The sequence below is a fragment of the Trachymyrmex cornetzi genome, unplaced genomic scaffold (genome assembly GCF_001594075.2).
Source record: "Trachymyrmex cornetzi isolate Tcor2-1 unplaced genomic scaffold, Tcor1.1 scaffold99, whole genome shotgun sequence".
Lineage (NCBI taxonomy): Eukaryota > Metazoa > Arthropoda > Insecta > Hymenoptera > Formicidae > Trachymyrmex > Trachymyrmex cornetzi.
The window spans coordinates 3,578,325-3,592,423 of NW_017300343.1; the positions used below are offsets into that span (position 1 = coordinate 3,578,325).

Below are 14,099 nucleotides of genomic sequence, written 5' to 3' on the forward strand. Positions count from 1 at the left end.
TAATTTTATTATTTAAATCTTTTATGTAAAGTTACCAGAGAATGCCAAACCGATATTTATGATATCATTTTTTTTATTTCTGCATCGCAAACAGATATTGCAATAGGGTACGTTTCTGTGCCCGTTTAAAGACATTTTAATTAAATTTATGATGTCAAGGAAAAGTCCGACGGGATTGTTTATCGGCGACGCGTTGCGGATCAATACAAAGTAGAAGCCGAAGTTAAGCGCCGATGACAAACGATGTAAACGCGTCACTTATAAATTATCGCATTCTACGCATGCGTATGAAAAGGTACGACCTTCGTTATTCAAAGGGTCAATGGATAATTAAAAGGTTTAACCTCAAGTGCGTCATTGGTGTCTGGTCAGGGGCACGATGACCTGATTGCAATCGTATTGGCGAAGGAGCCGTTGTGCCCCAGTGGCCGAGAACGCGATTGGTCGTCTAGCCGGACACGCCGACTTCGTCATAAGGCCTCAACGTGACGATATCGGAAATTGATTCCAGATATGTAAGCGAGCGTGAATGCTTCCGCATTCAAAAGTGAGCCTCGCAAGCCGTGATGTAGGATATTCGTTTCGGGAAGCCCGCTTTAATAAATTTCAGAACGAAAGGCAACAAAATGTTATTACAATGACTATTTTTTTAACATGCCAAAATGTAATTAATTGTTTAAAGAGCTATATACATATTGCATTTGAAAATTTAAGTAAATTTATTTTTAATCTTTAGTATAAAATATACTTTTGTATCTATTGGTAAAAATAGGAAAGCATAACTACTGATTGTGCAAATTAATTTTTGTAGTACTTTCAAAATAATATATTTCTAAATATATATATTTTGTTTTTATATAAATTAAATGAATAATATAAATATCTAAAATATTCTAATAATTGGATTTAGTTATATTCTAATAATTAATTAAAAAATAATATTTTATTAAAGTCTATCACAATAAAATCACTACCAACTGATTTTATAATAGCAATTATTATAACAATTATTCTGTGTTTAGTGAACTCATTTGTAATAAAGATTTCATAACTCGTTTCTGCGTGTGTGTTGCGGTAACTTAATTAAAATACACGACAACGGATGAGCAACCAAAATGATTGCCCTTCGCAATTGTTTTCCTTGACATTTTGCGGCTTCCCGACCTTATTTGTATTCGAAGGATCTACGATGAATAAAACTATGCTTTAGTATACACGGTTGTTATTCGAACAATGAATTTAAACGATCAAGGATTGTCGATATGCGTAGCATGATATATAATCGATCTAAATCTTTTTCAATCTCGAATCGCTTCTGTACATAGTAATAGTAAATTTTAGCCATTATACGGAGTCTGTTCAAAAAAAAATTTTAATTATATATTAAAAATTTAAGACATTATATAATACATTCGGGCAGAAGTTTATTAAATTTTTAATATCACTTGTATGAAGAATATAGTGCGATTAATTTAAAGTAACTTTAGACATATTCTATTTGATATAGTTGATTAATTAATTGACAATTAGAAATTAATTGCAATAAATGATGTCTCAGAAAAATCTATTTTAAACTTAATTGTGGAATTTTATAAATTATGTATATCATTCCACATTTTTTATATTACAGAGCATGTGGATTGGGTCACTTATGCCATTGAGTGCACTTGTCGGTGGCATCGCTGGCGGACCGCTCATCGAATATATAGGAAGGAAAAAGACAATACTTGCTACAGCGTTTCCATTTATCGGAGGTAAGATTATCGAAGCATACACAGTATAAAAGAACGTTTATGTAATGAGATATAATGTAGACATATATACGTATGATGAACTGTCGTAGTAAATAACGTTATATAAGTCCCATCACTATCTATCATCGATTATTTAAATTAGTTACATTGTCGTTTCTCCCTTATATTCCGAATACTGTTGCATGTAGATAGTAGGTCGTGTTATATGATGATATAATACTTTTTACAGCATGGCTCTTAATCGCGATGGCTAAAAATATTCCGATGATATTGGCTGGGCGTGCGATATGCGGTTTTGGCGTAGGCGTTGCTTCTTTAGCGTTACCTGTGTACTTAGGCGAAACGATACAGGCAGAAGTGCGTGGTACTCTTGGTTTAATGCCCACCGTTTTTGGTAACTCCGGTAAGTTAAATGGAAGATTTAAACCTTGCTCTCGATTTATATGTGTACGTGTTCGTTGCTAATATGACATTCGGATATTTAAACTTGTGTGAATGTTTTATTTAAAAATAAATATATATATTTCCAATCTTAATATTAAATATATATATATATATATTTGTAAAATGGATATATATTTGTAAAGTATGTCCCATAAATTCATAAAGGTTTCATATTCAATGTGCAGGAATATTACTATGCTTCGTAGCGGGTATGTATCTGGATTGGAGAAATCTGGCGCTGTTAGGGGCGAGTTTACCACTACCATTCTTGATTTTGATGTTTATAATTCCGGAAACGCCAAGATGGTACATTTCCAAGGGACAAACAAAGAGATCCCGAAAATCTCTTCAATGGTTGCGCGGTAAAGACACAGACATAACGGACGAATTGACTATGATCGAGAAATTACATCAGGAATACCTCGACAGCGAGCGAAATACTTCCCAAAATTTAATCTCGGAATTGATGAAGAGTAAAAATTTCAAACCTCTTCTCATTTCTTTGGGTCTAATGTTGTTCCAACAAATGTCTGGCATCAACGCGGTGATATTCTATACGGTGCAGATCTTCCAAGTACGTATTATATTAATCGGTTACCTTTCTCTACTGACTCGCGAGTCCAATATTCCAATAATTTTTAAATACATAGTTCTCTAATCAAATCATGAAAATAAAATGATGAATTAATGCACGAAATAAATGCATCAAATAAATTTTTTAATTTTGAGAAATACGATCCGACACATAATAATCAACAAACATTTTTTTTTTTTCAGGACGCTGGTAGCACAATTGATGAAAACATCTCGACCATAATCATTGGGATAGTGAATTTCATATCCACCTTCGTCGCCGCGTCTGTAATCGACAAGCTGGGCAGGAAGATGCTGCTGTACATAAGCGCCGTGTTGATGGCCCTGACCCTCTTCTCCCTTGGCGGATTTTTCTACGTGAGGTCAATGGATGTGGACGTGACGGCCTTCGGCTGGCTGCCACTGGTCAGTTTGATCGTGTACGTGATAGGCTTCTCATTGGGCTTCGGGCCTATTCCTTGGCTGATGATGGGTGAGATCCTGCCCGCCAAGATCCGCGGCTCCGCCGCGAGTATCGCGACCGCCTTCAACTGGATGTGCACCTTCATCGTAACGAAGACCTTCGAGGATGTCACAGGAGTGATTGGTGCGCACGGCACCTTCTGGATGTTCGGCATAATCGTCGTAATAGGCTTCGTCTTCGTGATCGTCAGTGTGCCGGAGACCCGCGGCAGGTCGCTCGAGGAGATCGAGAAGAGGTTCACAGGTCCAACTAGAAGGATGAGCGCAGTCGCCAATATGAAACCGACGCCGATGTCGTGCTAGCTGCTGAACTTCCGATCGCGACTCGCGATAAAGAAACTCGTTCGAGTAAAAAATAGGATTCCTTACGGTGTCCTTCTAAGGGAAAGATTCCCTTACAGATATGCTTTCCCTTAAAGGGAAGTTCGAAGGGAAGTTCAGGTTCGAAGGTTATACTTCTCTCTTCTATGTAAAGAGAAGCGTCTGTTCTTCCTTCTTGGCTTTTCCTACCTTACTCTTATTTCGAAGATCTTCGGCTCCCTTTCGCGAGATATATTTGTTATAACAAAGTTAGAGCGAAAGCGATTCGGAAATAACTGATAAAAGATAGAAATCGGTCGTAGATCTGAATAGTATGTAGAAATACGCGGACAAAAGTGCTTCTCATAAGATTCACATCTCTTTAAACAAGTTGAAGAGGCACACAATTGGGTGAAAAGTTCTATTAATTGAAAAATTTAGTGCAATAGCAATTTCATAGAAGATCTATATTTTAAAAAAGTTGGTTAAGATAATTCCTCGACTGTACTTTTAAACAGAATCTTACGATATAAGATATAAAAACACATTATCTTCGTTCATTCGCTTCTTCAATTAGCCTCGTGAAACATGACTTCGGCAGATTTCGCTTTAACTGTATTCCAATCCAATACGAAGATCAGAGCTAACAAGTTAGTGCCAATCTTGTCGAGAACCCAAATTGCGAGGCCAATTAAGTAGCTTCGTGGAATATAAATATGTTACGCTTTCCCACCGGGAAAATGGCAAAATATGTGACTATCAGCTGTTGACTAGGTGTGTAGTTGCAATTGTTTTTATTATTCCCGACAGTCCTACAGGGCCTACCTCAAGTTGATACTGCTCTATTAGAGTATAGCAGATAATACTGTCGTTAGAGATGTACGCGTAGGTCAACGCTAGTCGCGCGCGAGCGCGCGTTTCTTTTTTTATAGCGTAATTTGCGTGGGGCTGTGGTATCGCATAGGTTCTGTGTGATACGATTAATCGTCACGTGCACCTTGAATTTGAATTAACCCGACGTCATTGTGGCTGGGTCATAACGATCCGAGACATTTTTAAACATCTGTATTTTCTTACATACTTCGTAGATTTTAACTAACCGCCCTGTAGCTGGAGCTAAGACTTTCTAAAACCATTGTTGACATTGCCAAAAAAATATTCGGGTAATCATGATCCACTTCAACGTCCGTGTAATATTTTAGCACCACAATGACGTCGGGTTAAAAGCACGCGTAACATGTGTGTACTTTTATATGTATGTATGTATACATATACTATATATATGTATATATGTATGTATATATATATATACATACATACATTATATGCCGACCAAGAAACCGGTCTTTCGAACAGAGGCGAATTTCCCAAGCGATAATAAGGTTTAAAACCAATCGCGTTCTCGTTACAGTAATTACGAATTGTAAATAGTCGAAGAGATTTACGCCATAGTGATATTATCTACGTCCAAGAAAAATTGTCGTTATTAATTTCAATCGTAACTGGACAATTATTTTTCTATTGCCTTTTTCTTATTTTTAGACGAAATTTAGAAAGAGATAGAGAGGAAGGAAATTGAGCTTTGATTGTAGTTAATCAGCATTGAAGAAATTGATCGTAAATGGAACGATATGATTCTAGCAGCTCGTATTATCGTAATCTTCGTATTAAACTAATGGTGCTTGGTATCAGATGGCTGTACCAATGTGGGATGTGATTTTAAATGTATAACGTATACGATAATTTAAGCGTTATAACACATACCAGATATATATTTTTAAAGCGAAGGATTACGAAAAGTGGAAGCGTAGTTGTAAAGTCGAGATGAAGTTCTTAGAAAGTTACATAAGAATATGTAACGCTGAAGGAAAAACCTCAGACAAATGTAATATAGTAGAGTCGCCTATGTTCGAAAGTTAGGACAAAGCTGCGTTGAGCACCTGACGAGTGTTCTCGGTCAAGTAATTTAATAGAGATTCGCTGGCAAATTGTTGTGAGAGATGTTATATTATATAGAGGACTACTACATTATTTGTATATTTTACGTAAATTATTGATACATATTTATATATATTTGTTATCAACAATTTATCGCCTGAGATTGTAAAAAAGAGAATTATGTACACATTAAAAAAATCTATTTTATATATTTTTCATAAAGGAAGATATATTTAAAAATTAAATAAATCAAAATTGATTAAGAAATTTATTTTTAGAGGATATCTACAAAAATTGAAGGGTTTGAAAAACATCAGCATTGTACTTTACGATGTCTTTTAAGCGTTCGCATTGTCTGTATGAAAAGTGAAATATTTAACAACTTACAGCTAATGTAAATATGTAAGTTTTATTATCTATTCCGAATTACTGCATGTGACCGGGTGCATTCGCAGTATGTTTGGCACGGTGCAAACTAAATGCATATCATAATCGACAACTGACGAATACGTTGGAAAACGTTAAAAACCAAGTATACGATTTTATAAGTTTATCAGAGTGTGCTTGTAGTTGCGTGCGTCCGAGTAGAAAGATTCCATTAGTAGAGAATCTTGTTTGATAGAGGTGTAAGAACGATAAAACGTTATGCGGAACGTTTCTCGTAGTTTCTTTTCTCTCTCGCATTTCTAGGCTGCGTTCCGATATTCATAGCCAATACTGAAACTCTATATGGAAAGAACGATTTTTGCTAAAGTATCTAAAAATTTAATCAATACAGATCTAAAAATAATTTTGTTGGGCAGTTAAAATAATTATGTAGGATGCTCAAATTGGTTGATTAAAATGACAAAACTTTTTGCAAAAGTGCTCATAATGCTTGAGATATCTAGTAATTATTTTAATAGTTCAACAAAATTATTTTCAAATCTTTATCTAGATATATTTTTTTTAGATACTTTAGTTAAATCTTTCTTTTCTAGTATACGTACGTGCACTACAGATTTTGCAGCACTGGCAGTGAACGTTGGAACGCCTTATATAATATCACAATAGACGTCGTTTGCAGCACGCGAAATCTCATTTTAACATTCGCGTAAAAGTAAGTACCGCACGAACAAAATCCACAGCAGAATCTTATTTTAAAATTGTGAAAATAAACATTCGAACAAAAGATCATTCCTTTGCGATTGTGCGAAGTTCAATGTACGACTCACTTTGATATCATATGAAGCAATAAGTGCACAATATCTTGTTTTATATAAAAGTTGAGTACGTTATTACTCTCCTTCGTAGTACAACGACCAATCACGGCATTTCTTTGTTTCTTATATTTACTGTTTATATTTGTTGCTACTGTAAGTAATACCTGCCGCTTATTCATAAGCTATTTGCCAAAGCACAATGAAGATGGCGAAATATTTTTGATAATTTAATACTCATATTAAGTTTACGAATAATTTGTAAGTTATATATATATATATATATATATATATATTATGTGGTATAATTTTAAGATTATTTACAGCTATATAAAATGATACATTTATGTAAAACTATTGCTTTAATTTTTTATCCTTCCCTTTTGATATTTTTATATAATAATATTATATTAGCAATGTTATTCAATTTTTCTATTAGATAAAGACGCGTAATTACAAAAGCAATTACCAATTTAATAAGAATTCATATATAAAAATGCTACATGATATAGTGTACAAAATTCATAAATCAAAATATAAAAGTTCTTGAAAAATTAAATCTGAATAAAAAGCAGTTTTTTAAATAAATATATATAATCTCATATGACTCAACCAAAAGTAAACATTCCACAATCATTATATAATAAATAATAACATGGAGGCTCTTTGTATCTCGTGTTGATATCATACACACATTTAAACTCATAAAAAATGATACAACTTAAGTTGTTTGCGAAAGGTGCATTCGGTTTCATGCATAATGCACATTATGTATCATTTTATCCTTATTGTTCATTAAATATTAAAGAAGAATAAAATGATGCGCACTTTGTGTCAAAAAGAACGCACCTCGGAAACATTTTGTATTTCAAATAAATAGGTAAGGCAGTACAGCTCAGATCAAATATATCAAAAACATATTTTGTAAAGTGTTTGTCGTAAATTCTATCGAGTTAATAATATAAATCATGATCATATCATGCAGTAAGAATTAATTAATATTTTTTATTAGAAAACACAATGGCAAATTGTGTTATTTATACATAAATTTCTTATATCCAAGTTTTTACAAATGCAGATTTACCGTAATCTTGGTTTAACTTCTAACCCTTTGTCTTTTTTAAGTCTAAGAATTAGAAAAAATAAACAATAGGATAAATTGAGATGAAAGTTAATTATACATTTATCTATATGTTCCATTATGATTAAAAAATAACAGTTTCTGGTTAATTTCTAGGTGATGTATCATCAACTGATCATATTCTGTTCACATATTATGTTATATATATTATTGGCATAAAATGCCAACAAAAATTTGTCATTATTGGGATATAACATGATAATGTGTCTTTCTAACAATATATATTAATTTTAACCTCGATTTAACTTTTTTCTAATTTTTAGAATTAGAAAAAGATGAAGAACAAAACGTTAAACTGAGATTAAATCTACATTGGTAGAAACTCTGGTAGAAATGGACATAAATAACACTTTTTGCTGTTGTTTTGGAGTAAAAAATATAAATTAATTCTTACTGCATGAAAATGTCAGCGTGATTATATGATTAACGTAACGCAAACATTTTTCGTAAGGGAGCAAAATGAATAAAATAGCGGGAAGACGAAACCGAGAACAAAACGGTACGGAGTTGACAAAATCATAACCAAAACATAGCTTACCCATAACCTGGACTCTGCATATGGCACAGGTGTCACACTCGACGTCCCAGCTCCACATGGCCACGGCGTTCCATTTCTTCAGTGTAAACATCTTATCGTTCTTCTGATTGTCGCCATCGATTCGATCACTTGGATCTTGTTCGGAATCGCCCATGGTTTGAGGTTAGAAACGATGGTGGAACGTGAAACAACGCGAGGAGATAACCGCGATCCGATCAGCGCAATCACGAATCAGTAGGTCCACACACTGTGACCGGTGACGTCTGTGACACACGCACAGTGGCAATGACCAGTGACAGTAGTGGCGTGGTCGCGCCGTTTTGCACTCAATTTGACTTCAATTGCGCCACTTGCACCGGTTGCGGAACCCAAACACTCCCGCGCATGCGCGGCACCGTATACGTGCATATTCTTTGAATTCTTTGGAGTGAAACTTCACTCTATAAAAAATACAGCCAATCTTGAATAAAAGTGGCCCCATTTTCAATCTTAAGTGAGATTTCACTTTTCAGAATGACAATCCACTCTAAAAATTTTAGAAGGTATGTGTACTTATTTTGGCCCAGTTCAAAAATTTACTGTCGTACACTAGTGACACCAACATTAATTTTATAGACTGACGCGAACTACGCGTCACGTTATCGATAGACGACATTGTTCATGAAGCGTCGAAAAATTGAATTGCAAAATAAATTTATAAATATATATTTAATATTTTTATGTATGAATAATTCAGTAAAATAAAGAATGCAGGTAAGAAAAACAAAACTTTTATTATATATATAATTGTTACTGTTTAAAAATAAAAAAGTGGGAAATGGAAAGGTTATGCACGTGTTTATCTCGTTTCTCTTGCTCACGTGTGTTGGTCATATATTAATTATATTCTGTATTCAAAATTTATATTCATCTATGATAATTTTTCCTAGGTTAGTTGAGTTAGTCAAAGAAGTTTACTTATTATAAAAATGAAAAGAATGAAGCAGGAACCTCTTAAGTCATCAGAAAAAAAGACAATGGCAGTTAATACAAAAAAGAAAACAAATTTAAGTAAATTAACTATGGAAGAGTTCTTTGAACAAGATTTTGAAAATAATGGAGATAGTGATGTACATGATAGTGATGAAACAAGTAACAACACAGGTATGACTCAAAATATCAGAATTTGTTTGATATTTTAGGTACTTCAATTTTATGATATTCTTTTACATAGATGAAGATGACGAACAGCTTGATAGTGATATTAACAGGGATAGCGATCATAGCGAGAGCAATTTGCCTCTCCCTGCAGAACATAAAAAATCATTAATGAAATTGCAAGATACTGATCCTGATTTTTACAAATATATGAAAAGAAATGATAAAAATCTTTTGGACTTTGGAATGTCAGATGATGATATTTCTTCAGTAGACTTGGATGATGCATACATTTCTGAAGAAAATTTAGAGGTATGTTTTTATTAAATATAATTTTAACTATTTTTTATACTTTTTAATAATATTAAATATCCAGGTTGCTAGCTACGATAGTGATCTTTCACTAGAAGAAACCGAAAGTAACTCTAAAAAAATTACTATACAATTATTGAAAACTTGGCAACAAGAAATACAAACTGATAAGTAAGTTTTTTCTCGTTTATTTTGTATTGAATTAATGACAAAGTAATAACCGAGTATTATCCTTTTTAGATCAATTGATACTATTAAATGTGTTATAGAGGCCTTTCATGCAGCTTTGAATAATGTCGCAGTATCGTCAGATACAAACACGCAATATAAAATAGAAGAAAGTGCAAGTTAGTTTTGTTTTATTTTATCTTAAATCACTAATTTTTCAAATAATTATATATTAATTTTATCAAATATTATGTTTAGCATTTAATGGCGTGGTACAATTATGTATAACACATTTGCCTGATGCATTTAAACGTATTTTGAAGCTGGATGCAGAATCGCAGAAACCACATAAATCTAGAAAATTTGAAAAAATACAAAAAGTTTTGAAATTGTACTTATCGGATCTGATTAAAGTATGTATATGTAGGTAAATCCTTTATTTATATCACGCACATAAACATATATACATATATGTATATATATATAATATATATTAATAAATATATCTGTTTCACAGTTATTGCAAAGTATAGCATTGTCCAATAGTGCTACTCTCACAGTGCTTCTAAAGCATCTTCGTCAAATGTTGCCTTACTTTCAATCATTCTCATCTTCAATTAAATCATTGTTAAAAATCTTATTAAAGCTGTGGTCAAGTGGAGAAGAAACTGTTCCTGTTATAGCCTTTTTAAATATCTTGCATATTGCAACTAGCAAAGAATTTATATTTGAAGAATTATTAGAGGTAAGATCCATACGATATGATAATGAAAATATTTGCGAACATTGGTATCATTAAGTTTTTTTTAGACTATGTATGAAGAATACGTTCAAACCGTGAAATTTATTTCACTCAACATATTACCAGGAATAAATTTCATGAGACAATCTTTGCTCGAGATTTATCTGCTTGACCATAATACTTCGTATAGTCATGCCTTTTTACATATCAGGCAATTAGCGATTGATTTAAGAAATGCTGTAACATTAAAGAACAAGGTAATTGTTAAATAGCAATTATGTACTCTCTCTTTTTATAAAATTTATTAATAACATCTAAAATTATTTTTAGAAAAATCTTCAGGCTGTATATAATTGGCAGTATATAAATTCCTTGCGCTTTTGGACAGAATTAATAACCAAGTCAAAGGATAAATCAATGTTACGATCGCTGTTATATCCCTTAGTTCAGGTACTAAATATTTTAAACAAAATTTAAGCAATGAAAATAGTGTAATAATTCAGTAGAAAAATGCTTTATTTTTTATAGATTATTATAGGAACAATAAAAATTAATCCAACTGCGCAATATTATCCATTGCGATTCTATTGTTTAGAAATGTTAATAACCATTTCTAAAGAAACCGGAACGTTCATACCTATTTTGCCATTTCTTCTCGAGGTATTGTTTCCACATTTTTAACGATAATTGTGATCGTAGAGTATATTATCACTTTGTAATAAATTTTTCTTTTTAGATACTGGAATCTTATGATTTTAATAAAAGGCATAAAACAGTTATGATGAAGATGAAACCTATATCCTTCGTTTGCATTTTGAAAGTATCGAAATCACAATTTGTAGAAAATGGCTTCAAAGATAGTATTATTGAAACTATTTATCATCTTATACTGGAGCATGCGGCGAGTGAAAGTCATAAAATATATTTTCCAGAAGTCTATACACCTTGTATAATACAGGTATTTTAAGAAGAAACAAAACTTTAAAAAACCAGAAGTAATATTTGTATTATTAGATATATCGAAAATATTAACTCAATATGTTTTATCTTATAGTTAAAAGAATTTCTGGAGAAATGTCATGTAGCAATTTATTGCAAGAAAATGAAACTGCTTCTAAATATGATTGAAGAAAATAGAAAACACATTGAGACCGAGCGTAGTAAAGCAACAATAGACTTAAAAAGTATGGCAGAGATTACAAATTGGGAAAATAGAACGAAGACAGATGGCACAACAATAGTCAAATTCTATTCTTCTTACGTTAAACTTCATGAATCCCAAAAACTTAAACTTCTTACGAAGAACGAAGAAGAATTCAATATATCCGTTGGGAGAAGATCAACGAAACATAAATTAGATGAGCAGAATGCAGAAGATAGCGAAGATGAGTTTAAATTTCAGGTGAAAGAAATGGGATCTGAAAAAAGAGCAGAGAAACAATTGAATAAGAAAAAACATAAGCATTAATAGAAACAATGATAATTAAAGTTAAAAATAAGGATAAGATCACTCTGGACTTTGGAATTAACAATTATATGTATCCAAGATACGTTGTATGCTGTATGGGAATATATTTGTTTTATATCTAAATATGAATTTTGTTATTATATATATCTTTATATTTAATATAAATACATCTCCCTTATACAGTAATTTCCTTATAATTATATGTATAATAATTCTGATTATTATACAGATATCGCGCGTATATGTTACGCGAGATATGACCAAATCTGTTAATAAAAATTTTATCATTTTTTTTTCCAATATCTTTTATGCATAAAGCGCCTGTTGAAGAAAGAAATACTTCATGTGTAAAACGCGTATATTTATAATTATAATAATAATTTTATGACAAATAAAATTAGAAATTTTGTATACAGTGAATATTTGTGATGTATATAATAATACTAATAATATAAAAAATAATTTTATGAAAAAAATACGAAAGATACGTAGGATGCAAAACATTTATTTAAGACTTTGATTTCAAATTAGATCAATTCTGTACATACACAATAGCTACAATTATATCTTCAGACTGTGTTATAAATTTACAATCAATTTTTTAAATATACAGGCATATCACCGACAAGTATGTAATAGACGTAATGATGATAAACTATGAAAATTTTTAAATTAATTCAACGATTTTGTTTTTCTTTATAGCGTTCCATTACATTTGTTTCGTTTCTAAACATATATAATAAACATATCGTTTTTATAAAAATATATCTTTAATGACACAAAAAGCAAATGCACAATTTTCGCTCTAATTTTATCTACTTTACAAGAAGACGTTGTTGCATGCTCTTTTTTTTTAGCAAGTTTCAATTTGCATGATGATACAAACAAAATATGGGACATAACTCATTATACAATATTGTGATATAATTCATATCCGTATTGGAACAGATATATGTATATGTATATATATGTGATTAGCATACAGACTACTCGCGTCGACAATAAAATTTTTGTCGCTATACAAATTGAATAGATTTTAATTCATATCATTTTATGCTGTGCTACGATGAATTTTTTAGTACAACTAGTGCATTAGCAACAGCAATATAACATTGAAACAATGTCTGTTTTGTAACAATTGATGTCGAGACAAAAATGAAAAAAACTGCAAATATAATATATAAGTTATTGTGACGAATATATGAATGATGATGATAAAGAAAAGAAAAAAAAACTAAGCTCTACTATTATATGAATGAGTAAAAAGGGCATATTGCTTTATTAATATATGCATATATTAGTAAAATACATACATATTTTTAGTAGCCCTTAAGAAAAAATAGTATACCCATTAATAATCGCCTAATGTCCTTTAACATATAAATTGACAGGGCGAAGTTTAAGCATTTAAAATAAAATAAAGATTATATTCTAAAACGCATATATTTTTTTCCTTTAATCATAAAATTATTTAAAAATTCATAGTGTTTGAAACAATTCATAAATACACTGCATCTACAATTAAGTTTACCCTAAAGAAGTGCGAGCCCATAGTTACATAGTAAGAAGAATGTAATGTAACTTTTTTGGACTTCTCAGACATACATCTTTGTTTACGGATCAATTATGTATCGTCTAAATTTTCAGCATTGCTTAAAAACATAGACTTTATTTTTTTTTGTCAGCTCGATAATAATGAGAAAGGCTAATATTATGAGAAGACTAATTAGCAAAATTTAGAATTTTATATTAATAAATTATTTGTAAGCATTAATAGGTGAGTACTCGTTTGGTTCGTCTTTTGTTCGATTATTCAATTCATCTAATTCAGACCTGTCCAACACTTTGCTCGTGAGTCGAAAACACTTCCTCCACTCCGTCATCTCAGTAGAGCGAGACGAA

General features: G+C 31.6%; 3 protein-coding genes across 4 annotated transcripts in view; 2 read left to right on the forward strand and 1 right to left on the reverse strand.

The window, feature by feature from the left end:
* Tret1 (trehalose transporter 1) overlaps window positions 1-4,089 on the forward strand; it is a 29,843-nt gene extending 25,754 nt beyond the window's left edge. For both annotated transcript variants that reach the window (XM_018521522.1, XM_018521523.1), the window contains 4 exons: window positions 1,631-1,754; window positions 1,984-2,157; window positions 2,384-2,772; window positions 2,976-4,089. In XM_018521522.1, the coding sequence (XP_018377024.1) occupies window positions 1,631-1,754; window positions 1,984-2,157; window positions 2,384-2,772; window positions 2,976-3,557 (1,269 nt within the window). In that variant the 3' untranslated portion in view covers window positions 3,558-4,089. The remainder of the gene's footprint in view (window positions 1-1,630; window positions 1,755-1,983; window positions 2,158-2,383; window positions 2,773-2,975) is intronic.
* LOC108770149 (Regulator of cullins 2) overlaps window positions 1-8,717 on the reverse strand; it is a 53,563-nt gene extending 44,846 nt beyond the window's left edge. Inside the window, exon 1 of the mRNA XM_018521524.1 lies at window positions 8,371-8,717. Within this exon, the coding sequence (XP_018377026.1) occupies window positions 8,371-8,524 (154 nt within the window). The 5' untranslated portion in view covers window positions 8,525-8,717. The remainder of the gene's footprint in view (window positions 1-8,370) is intronic.
* A 314-nt stretch (window positions 8,718-9,031) lies between these two features.
* On the forward strand, window positions 9,032-12,291 carry LOC108770147 (nucleolar complex protein 2 homolog). The gene is made up of 12 exons (XM_018521520.1): window positions 9,032-9,123; window positions 9,300-9,513; window positions 9,584-9,819; window positions 9,884-9,990; window positions 10,060-10,166; window positions 10,246-10,400; window positions 10,505-10,732; window positions 10,798-10,986; window positions 11,060-11,179; window positions 11,258-11,389; window positions 11,466-11,687; window positions 11,784-12,291. The coding sequence occupies exons 2-12, from the start codon at window positions 9,339-9,341 to the stop codon at window positions 12,195-12,197; spliced, it is 2,085 nt and encodes a 694-aa protein (XP_018377022.1). The 5' UTR covers window positions 9,032-9,123; window positions 9,300-9,338; the 3' UTR covers window positions 12,198-12,291.
* Window positions 12,292-14,099: the final 1,808 nt, after the last annotated feature.

What these genes read in the sequence shown, in the direction of transcription:
- LOC108770147 (XM_018521520.1), top strand. Translation starts at nt 9,339, where the DNA reads ATGAAAAGAATGAAGCAGGAACCTCTTAAGTCATCAGAAAAAAAGACA. An exon ending in CAAGAAATACAAACTGATAA is followed by an intron (nt 9,991 to 10,059) that starts GTAAGTTTTTTC and finishes TATCCTTTTTAG; the next exon opens with ATCAATTGATACTATTAAAT. An exon ending in CTGTAACATTAAAGAACAAG is followed by an intron (nt 10,987 to 11,059) that starts GTAATTGTTAAA and finishes AATTATTTTTAG; the next exon opens with AAAAATCTTCAGGCTGTATA.